At 36.5% G+C, this 10,169-nt stretch overlaps 1 protein-coding gene across 1 annotated transcript; it reads right to left on the reverse strand.

Moving 5' to 3' along the window:
- Positions 1 to 560: 560 nt before the first annotated feature.
- LRRD1 (leucine rich repeats and death domain containing 1) lies at positions 561 to 7,022 on the reverse strand. Its single transcript, XM_063303611.1, has 4 exons — positions 5,122 to 7,022; positions 4,273 to 4,471; positions 2,248 to 2,409; positions 561 to 1,132 (listed from the first exon to the last, which is right to left on the reverse strand). Exons 1-4 carry the CDS (start codon positions 6,949 to 6,951, stop codon positions 903 to 905), a joined length of 2,421 nt encoding a protein of 806 aa, XP_063159681.1. The 5' UTR covers positions 6,952 to 7,022; the 3' UTR covers positions 561 to 902.
- Between the last annotated feature and the right edge of the window lie 3,147 nt (positions 7,023 to 10,169).

Here is a 10,169-nt window from a genome sequence, read left to right on the forward strand (position 1 = left end):
TAATGGCCAAACTGGGAGAAAGAAAACCAAACAATTCCACAATATTCAACCTAAGGCAGTTGGGATACTCCAGATGCCCTACCCAGCATCACAGCCAGGTTTTAAGTACTTTCTTGAAGGCAAGCAAGGCCAGGGCTGTGCAGATCTCAAGGGGAATGGTGTTGCAAAGGGCAGGTGCAGTGACATAGAAGCATGCCTCCTGGCTCCCATGAGATGACTCTGCTCAGTAGATTGGACTTAAACCATGGGTCTTACCGGATGGGCAGATGCAACAGGAAACAATCCCAAAAATATCCAGATAAGCGATTAGAACTTTATAGATGACAACCAACATCTTGAATTGCACCTGAAACCAGTGCAGCTCATGTGGTTGTGTTGCTGAAGCACACCCATAACTGTGCCACCACACCTTGGATCAGTTGTAGCTTCCAAGTGGTCTTCAAGGGCAGCCCCATGTAGAGTGCAATTGATTAACCACAGTAAATCAACTACTGAATCCTGATAAATGTATTCAGTTTTAATATGTGCCCAAGCTGATAAATTGGAAATACAGAGGGGGGTTTTTCAGAACTTTACCAGTCTTGAACACAGCTTTAAAGCTCTGATTTTGTTGGTCAGATAATAGAGGCCAGTCATGGTCAATATTCTAATCAACTGGTCCACCATAGCAATTGGAGTCAAATTTTGATTTGCTGTTTTCCAGGAGTTCAAGGCCTCAGCAACTTTTTCTTCTAACTTAAGAGACCTAAAAATATAAATAGGAAAATGCTTGACGTCCCCATGATTAACTGAGCTGTGAGAAAATTGTACCAATGAAACATTAACAAAAATGCTGAATAAAAGTAATATCTATTAGGAAGGGGAAAATGGGGAAAATATATTGTATTTATTTATTTAAGCATTTATATGGCCACCCAACTCAGACCATGTGACCCTGGGTGGCTTCCACAAAAGAAAAACCCATAATCAACCCAGACAAAACAAGTTATCTCATTATATCTTATAACTAACCTGTTATTTTCAATAGATACAATTGTATCATTGTCGAGTTGCATTTTTCGGCAAAAATAATCAAAATGTTCAAAAGGAATATTGCTACTAATGGTTTTCAATATTTTCTCCAGGACCTTTTCTGAAATAAACACATTACAAATATTAGAAGGCAGCAGTTTGATATTACAAATTATTTAGGCTGTAAACATAATTCTGGGGAATGTTGCTCTAATAAGAGTAGATCAAGATCTCAATTCGATATGCATCTGAACACAAATGAGTATGGTATAGGATATGAGATTTCGAAAAGTTGCGGTATTAAAATGTGGATTTATTAATATGGCTAGACAAACTCCTCCACTCTTCTATGCTGCCAGGCCTGGCCTCAGCTCATCGCCCAGGCAGAGAAGAGAACTGGTTCTTCAAGCTGGAAAGCTTTATGTAAGAGAAGGAGCCAGAGATTATTCAAGAAAGGAGCTGCTTATATTCTCAGGCTAAGGCTGGAAGGCTTATTGAGACTGTTGGTGCAAAAACAGCAGAACAAAACCCTCAAAATGTTGCTGCCAGATCAATTCTCTCCTTGGTTAGACATTGTTTTGAATGTCATTTTGCTTTCTTAATTTGGACTGCTGAGACTCCATAGAGTCTGTTTTTGTTTTCAACCCTTGTCTCTGAATGTTCAAAGGACTGGAGGGAATAAGTTTCCACAGGTTCTCTACATCTTTGGAGAGTCCAGTGTTTGCTTTCTGTAACTCGCCTGTCGGCTCCCCACCTGTCTACAAAGGTCTCTGCCACACTGGTGTCCAAACTAAGATGAAGAAGCAGCCTAGTTAGTGGCCCACCCACAAAGTGCAAGCAGCTGACCCATGAAAAGAATACCAGAGAGGATTCCTCAGGGTGTAAATTAAGGCAACATATGTTGGTGCAGCATATCTATATCTTTATGCTCAGCAAGCACTGAGTCTGCGACACTCATACTTTGCTGCTATGGCTTATTCACAAGGAGGCCACAACTATTACATCACTGAAGAATCTCCAAATATCTACGAAGGCCAGCCAAGAGCATGCCAGAAGATAATACACTTCTTCTAACTCTTATGGCTTATTCCAGTCAGGAGGTGAAGTGATCAGAGCAATCAAGAAACAACTATGGCTGGTGCCTCCTTATCCCATGGTAGATCAGAAGCCCAAAGAAGGCTGTCTGAGGCCTGAGTAGGGAGTATCTTGATACTGGGAGATTTAATCTAAACTTACCATCTCTTTGATCAGCATTTTCTAAGTAATGTGTGATGGGGAGCAGTTGTTTCCCTTTACAGACTTCCAGGGGAGGCCTGATGAGAGTATTTTCATCAAAATCTATATCCTTTAGTTCCAGAAGAAGGTGCATATCACTAGGCAAGTACAGAAGCTTGTTTTCTAGCAAAATAAATACAAAGGGCTGTATTCCATTAACTGGGATATTTCTGGCAGCGAGTAAGCAAGTGTGTCTTTCTCTTACCGGTTAGTACCATTAGCAACTTTTCTGAAGGGACACAGCCACTATATAACAGACCCAACCAGGTGGTTCTTTTTGTTCTGAGAGTGATAAAACTGTTGTCTAGGTTCCCTTTTTCATTTAGCCTTGCTGCTTGGATCTACTGAGGGTGATCACAAGAGGACCAAAAGGCTTCACTGTTGGTGCTTTACTTATGTAGCTCTGCCAGATAGATGGCTAGTGTGGTACAACCATGGTTTATTTGGACACAAATGCAGAGTTTGTTCCAAATATTGGGGGACATTGATACAAATTTGTTAAGATTCTGCTGCTGTGGGATCTTAATTTTACAGTTTAAGATAAACTGAGGGTTGATACATCAATGTTCTTGCCACTCCTATCCATGGGCATCCACAGGGAGACAAGGGGGGCAGGTGACAAATGTATTGTGATATTGCGATTCAAACCCTGCTTCTTACATACATACTTGTATGTGATGTCACAACACAAGTATGGAAGGGGAGAAGTAAGGTTAGCATTTCAATACAAGAATTCCAGCAAGTACTCTACTTTTGAATGGGACCTTCTATTTATCTACAGGCAATCTAAGGAGGCAACATTCTGGCCCCTTTTCTCACAATTTTGGTTGGGGCACAGAGGAGGCGGTTTGTCTCTTTTGTTTCCTTTGATAACTGCTGCTAGAAATCTTATCAGTGGGAGAAGTTACAAGCATGCACTGTTGAGTGTAGACTTTTCTCATTTATAAATTGCATGAAATCAGCTATCTCAAGGCATCTGTCACACCGTTCCATCTCAGAGGTGAAATAAGGGTATATTTTGGTTCCTTTGCTATTTAGTTTTATATATGCTCGGTGGTTCAAACCTTTTCAGATTCTGGTTTCCACTCTCTAAAATTGGCAACTTGTCCTATGCTATATTATGTACACAACACAGCATACTATCTTTTACAGTTATGGGCTGAGGAGGGCCATTTGAGCCTTCAGGACTTGTTGCTTAGAAGAAAACTTACCCTAAATTATTAAATAGCAGAAATTAAGATTTTCTCCAGAAGCCGCATCAAACACAAGTGGCAAATAAACAGCCATGCTATTGAGCAAGTATAGGCATGCAAATACTGGGCGGTATATTCCCAAACACTGCTTCTTGGAGGGCATATATAGTTAAGCAAACAAAAAAAAATGCCCAAAGAACTTTTTTAGGAATTTTACATTTCTTTTATTCAAAGTGGGTACAGATATTTAGTAGGATTTTTTTTCTAGACAAAGTGATTTCCAGTTATTTTATGAATTATTATCATGCATACATTTGATCTTTTGACCTTTGGAGAAAATGTAGTCTAAATTGTTATACAAGAGAACAAGCAAAAATAAGTATCTTGGAATTCTGTAAGCTTGGGAAGGAAAATTGTGGTTTCCAATCAATGTTATGCCACTTATTGTAGCTCACAACCAGGAAAGCAAGTTCATCACAGGTTCATAGCAAGCAGAGTTATTGCAATGAGAAGCAGGTGAGGTTACAGAATCTTGGAAATGCAATTACAAATTGCTCCATTACCCGCAGGATATGCCCAGATTACCCCCTTGTTTAAGAACCACAGTCCTTGAGCCATCCAAGCATTTTTGTGCCAAATAATATCCATGGGAATAGGCTTTTCATTGTAGCTGAATGCAAGGATAAACTGATCTGCATATCACAACTTAGTTCTGCATATTGTCACAGATGGGGCTACACTGTTTTCACACCTCAATATAATTTCTTATGATAATGAATATCCAAATGCTTACCTCTCAAATTCAGATGCTGTAAATTACATAGTGATGAAAAACTTGAGGGAAGCTTTGTTAAACCATTATTGCTTGCTATCAAAGTGACCAAGCTTTGTATTTGCCCTATGCTTTCTGGTATTTCTTGAAATTCATTGTGAGAAATATCCAGCTCTTTGAGAGACGTCAGCTGTGATATCTCTTCTGTCAGTGATTTTAACTGAAAATGAAAGCAATTAAAAAAAGTATTTTTATGCAAAGGGATTATTTTTGTTACAATGCAATCACTTTTTGTTAGCTACATAAGAAAATATCCAATAGTTCTTGCTAAAACAGTGCTGTGGAGTCCTTGGTTGTTTTCTGAACCTTGTTGTTTTCTTGCAGATGTTTCATTGCCAGACTAGGCAACATCTTCAATGCGAAAAATCTGAAGATGTTGCCTAGTCTGGCAACGAAACGTCTGCAAGAAAACAGCAAGGCTCAGAGAGCACCAAGGACTCCACAGTTCAACCCTGAGCTACATATATTCTTTTTGATTGGTAAAACAGTGTTGGACAACAAAATAAAACTGGAGGATAATGATCCAAACAAGCATTTTAAAAGTCTTTTCAGACTTCTAGAGGTCAGACTCCAGATGTAACTTAAGGAGGAGTCCATTCCAGGGGGTAAGAGCTTAATGGGAAAGATCTCTGAAACACAAGGTGCAATTTTAACATCAAGAAAAAGTCACCAATCTTGATTGTGCTGTTGGGCTTAGCAAACCAGAGCATATATCAGTGTTTTTCAAACTTGACAACTTTAAGATGTGTGGACTTCCAACTCCCAGAACTCCCCAGCCAGCATGAAGGGTCATAATGTTAAATAACTTACCCTTAGTCCATTTTTCTGACTCAGAGTTAACTTCTGCAATGATAAAAGTTGGCATATTTCATTTGGAAATGATGCAAACTGGTTGTCTGACAGATTTAAGTCTTTTAGCTTTGACAGTTCCTTAATATTTGCAGGAATGAACTGTATTTTGTTTTCAGAAAGATCAAGAACCTTTAGATGATTTAGAACACACAATTCTCTGGGAAACAAAATAAATTTGTTATGGTGTAATAGAAGAACCTGAAGAGACTGCATTTGATGCACTTTCGTCGGAACAGTGCTTATTTCATTGTTACTTAGGTCTAAATAACTCAGTCTGGAAAGAGTGCACAGGTGTATGGAAAATGAGGGTAATTTGTTCTTACTGAGATTTAGATGCTGCAGGTTTTTAATAAACGAAATGTCAATAGTTATTTCTGAAATATAATTTCCACTGAGATTTAAGTGTTTAAGAGCAACTAGTGCACACAATCCAACTGGGAACACAGCCAATTTATTATAACTTAAGTCAATTTTAGTGATTTCTATACAGCTTTTTATTTCAACAGGAATGTACATTAACATATTTCCTGATACTTCTAAAATTAAGAGTTCCTTAATGTATGCTAATTGTTCATCTAAAAAGATCAGTTGGTTTCTGCTTAAGTACAATTCCCTTATATATTTTAATCTGTATAGAGTGGAAGGAATCTTTCTTAATTGGTTGTCACTGAAGTTGAGGCGTTCTATCATTGTACAGTTGCAAAGACTATCAGGAATTATTTTTAATATGTTTTTGGCAAGATTAAGGTCACAAAGCTTTTGAAATTTTTCCACTTTATCCGAAAGACTTTCTAGTTGGTTGTTATCCAGCCTCAGTTTTTCAATATATACCAACTGAAAAAGCTGCACAGGCAAAAATGTAAGCTTGTTGTTACTTAATGAAAGTTCTTTTAAACTTTTGAGTTCTTTAACTTCTTTTGGTAAACTCTTGATCTGATTTTCCGACAAACTGAGCTTCTTTAGATTTGGAATGTAACAGACCATCTTTGGGAATATTGAAATGTTACAGGAATTTAAAAAGAGTGCATTCAATTTGTTCATGTTAGATATAGTGTCTGGGAGAGTCACATTATTTCCACTGAGATCTAATATTTCTAGTCTTTCAAGTTTTTCTAAAACAAACTGGATTTTTTCAATGCTGTTATGACTGATCAAAAGACACCTGAGTCTTGACAGTTCAGAAAAATTGGGGGGGAACCTTGATATTTGGTTATGACTGAGGTTCAAAGTTCTAAGTTTTTTAAGTAGAGAAATATCAGGAGGTAATGAAGTTAATTGATTTCCTCCCATAAATAATATTTCCAGGTTTGTCAACACTTTTATCTCTTGTGGTATGGTCTTTATGTTGTTATTGCTTAAATTCAAAAACTTCAACTTCTTTGTTTCAAAAATCCCCGAAGGAACTTCAACCAGTCCTCTTGCATTTAACTGAACCGTAAACTCATCAAGCATAATTTCAGATGCTATTTCTTCAGATAGCGTTTGACTTACTGTAGCATTCTCTATGGATTGTATTAAGCTTTTTTTAGCTTGAACTTCAAAAAACTCTGGTGGGATTTCAGCTAATCCTTCAGCATACAGATATGCAAGAAGTTCAACATGTTTTGTATCAGCTGTCCAATCTTGTGAAACTTTTATAATTGATTCTAGTTTCTCTGTAGAATGTAAGCCATTTTTTTCTGCATCTTGTAAAGATGCCTCCACAGAGCTTTCTGCTTCTTTTTCAGGTGTAGTCTCCTGGAATTCACTTTCCCTTTCCTTGTGCAAACGGCTTGATATTTCTGACATTTCCAGTGCTTGTGACTGTAATGTCCCTGGTTCTGAATCTTTCTCAACTATTTCTGATGATACTGTTTTAGTTCCATTAGCACTGGTGGATTCAGTTTCATGCTGATTTTCTTCCAGCACTTGACTTGATGATCTTCCAATTGTATCAAGTTTTTCAAGAGATTGCATTCTGCCATTTTCAACACCTTTTAGAGAGACTTCATTGACTCTGTCTGCATTTACACTGGGAGGCTGTTCCTCTTTTTTATCAGACATGCTTTCAAAAAAATAATGTCAGTTGTTGTTGCTTATTCCAGCCTTTTATCAAAAATAAAAAAGAAATCAGAAGAAAATCAAAATATAATGGCAAGATGTGTAACAGATAAGAATCAGAATTCAGATAAAATTCGTGAAATAGTAATAAAGCTAAAATTTCATTTAGTGGTTTTAACAGATTGAATTTCAAATGTTTGTAGCTGCTTAGTACAACATATATATTTTTAAATTAATACTATACTTTATAAAATTAATTTATAGTATTTTTAAGAAGTTGACACCTTAGAGAATTCTAATAACATCACAAGCTTACTGTCTGAACTGTAAAACAGTGTAAAACTGCATGAGCTTACTCAAATAAGATTTACCCCTTATTTCATTCAGGACTGCAGCTGTACAGTGCACAAACTTAACATGTCTTCTTGTTACCTGGAATTTTGTAATGTAAGAAGCCCAAATTTTTTGAGGCTTATGCCTAGGTATTCAGACTGTGCAGTGCTTTGGACACAAATGTCATACCTTTCTATACCTTTCCCAGGATCATGCAGCTGCTTACTGTAAAGACTGCCCACAGCTGCCCACTATGTACTGCAAAGCACCTTGGTGAAATTGAATCTGAAGGTCCCCACAGCCATCATACATCTAGTGTGGTAACTAGAATGTTTTCCATTTGGGAACCTTCTGTCATTAATACTAAAGCTGGAGTATATTTAACAAACGGGGCATTTTCTTCTTTTAAATCTCACCGTATAGAATTTCCAACTGCCAGAGATTTTCAAATGGAAGTTCCACTTTAGAGCAATCCTGATTGGCTTATTTTTCTAATCTCACTAAGCAAGAGTTTCTGCTTAGATCTAGGAGTACAGCTTCACAACTTCTGAGTTTATCACAAGCTGTTTTTCTCAAGTAACTAACAACATGTTTCCTTGGCTTTGAGATGATATTGTGGTCTCTTGAGTAGATAATGGAGACTTCTTTACTTTAGAAAGCGCATCAGTGAAATATTTATCAAAGGGCCTTATATGACTAGATCAGTGTTTCTCATCTTTGGCAACTTTAAGATGTATGGGCTTCAACTCCCAGAATTCTCAACCTATATTAAATTAGTTTAATTTGTGGCTTTATGTGTGAAGAGAACAAAACATGCTTAAGATGTGGAACTGAATGTACAATATCAGATATTTTGATGATCACATAAAATGAGCCAACTAAGATTAGAAAAGAAATGTGAAAAGATAACTTTTATGTAAAAACTGTGAGTCGAGTTTGATTCCTAGTGACTTTATAGGCATATCCATGTAGTTTTCTTGAGGAAAAAAAGCAGAAGTGACTTGCCACAGCCTTCACCCAAGATATTTTTTGATTTCACAGTCTGTCCTATAGATTAATTCCTGGAGATAATCCATCAAGTATAATCAAATGTTTTAGCTGAGCTTAAAAAAAGTCCTTAACAAATTACTATTGCAATAGTATTATTTGACACTAGTAATAAGAAAATTGCAATTAAATAGGTAAAATTAAATAACAGCAACACCTACAGAAAGACACATATTTTAGAAACTATACTTTGTAATTGTGTGCACCACCCAGAGAAATATAAATTTAATAAACAAAATATGCTATTAGAAGCCGTTTTGAGCTATTTTTATTGTACTATCTTTTGTTTCATGTAAAAAGCACTAACATTCTGCACTATTTGGATTCTAACTAAAATAACATCAATAAAGGATGTATATAAGTACAGCAATGAATTTTCTCTATATTCTTCGATAAGAAATGCTTTATGATTTTCATCCTGGTTTATCTATACATTTAACTTTATTACAAAATATTTCACAGTATATATGCGAGAGTAAGACCTGTGTGTATGGTATTCATTTTAAAAAATGTTATTTTGGAAAGAGGAGCAGCAGTTTACACACAGACACTAAGTCCATTTTCTGCATCCCAAATAAACTTAACTATTGCATTTGGCAAGTGAACAATGCGCATTGGGGCTGTTTCTCATCCAACTGGTAATATTTATGAATTATAAAGTTATTTATAGATCACCTACATCTACAAAGGACAAGGCTTGCTTTTATGCAAGTATTTTCCCTGTCTGCATCAGATGTTTACTACTTGTGTTCCGTTATTTCTATTTATTAGGTTTCTATCATGCCTTTCATCCAGGGGGTTGTCAAATCATTGTGCACTGGAGTTAAAAGCATACTGTCTTCAGTTTAAATACTAGAAATTCGAATGAAAACAGTGTCACATATGCTTTTAAGTCAAATTCACAATGATCCATTTAACATTTTATAAAGACAGTGTCACACTGCAATATGATACAGAAACAAATGTCATACAGATCATTCAGAAAGGGAAATAAAAAATAGCCAAGAATTGAAATCCTTGAAAGGGCAAAGCTGGAGGAAAGAAATCAGTAGTTTGAGAAGATTACAAAATGGAATATAAATTTTGTAAGTAAATTAAATAAGAGATAAAAAAGCATGGTTTTTGATTCTCTGGTCAAAAACCCACAGGGGCATCAGCAACAATTCTGTACCTTATAGGGGTTGTCCTAGAGTAATGTGATTTACTGAGAAAAAGTTGCTTGGAGTTTGTGTTAATTCTTCTGATTTGATGGTGTAGCCAAGCTTGTTTCCCCATCTGCAGTGGTACTTCGGCAGAACATTTTAATATCGGATTGGAAGGGGTGGGGATGAATAAAAAAAATCCTAGGAAAGGAACTCAAGTCTTTCAGCTACAACTGGTCTTGCCCATGGGATGCATACTAGTCATACCACTAGAGCAGTGCTTCTCAACCTCACCAACTTTAAGATGTGTGGACTTCAACTCCCAGAATACCCAGCCAGCTGTCATGTTCACCATTTCAATGTTCTGTTAACATCGTAACGTTTCACATGTCAAACCTTTAATCCGTGTATTACATGCTTGAATGTTTCCTGGTATTTTCCATT

This window comes from Candoia aspera, chromosome 4 (assembly GCF_035149785.1).
Source record: "Candoia aspera isolate rCanAsp1 chromosome 4, rCanAsp1.hap2, whole genome shotgun sequence".
Lineage (NCBI taxonomy): Eukaryota > Metazoa > Chordata > Lepidosauria > Squamata > Boidae > Candoia > Candoia aspera.

Excerpts from the sequence above, each read along its gene's own strand:
- LRRD1 (XM_063303611.1), bottom strand. The coding sequence starts at position 6,951 with ATGTCAGAAATATCAAGCCGTTTGCACAAGGAAAGGGAAAGTGAATTC. Across the intron at positions 4,472-5,121 it reads GTCAGAAAAATGGACTAAGG|TTAAAATCACTGACAGAAGA; the intron begins GTAAGTTATTTA and ends TTTCATTTTCAG. Across the intron at positions 1,133-2,247 it reads AAATGCTGATCAAAGAGATG|AAAAGGTCCTGGAGAAAATA; the intron begins GTAAGTTTAGAT and ends TGTTTATTTCAG.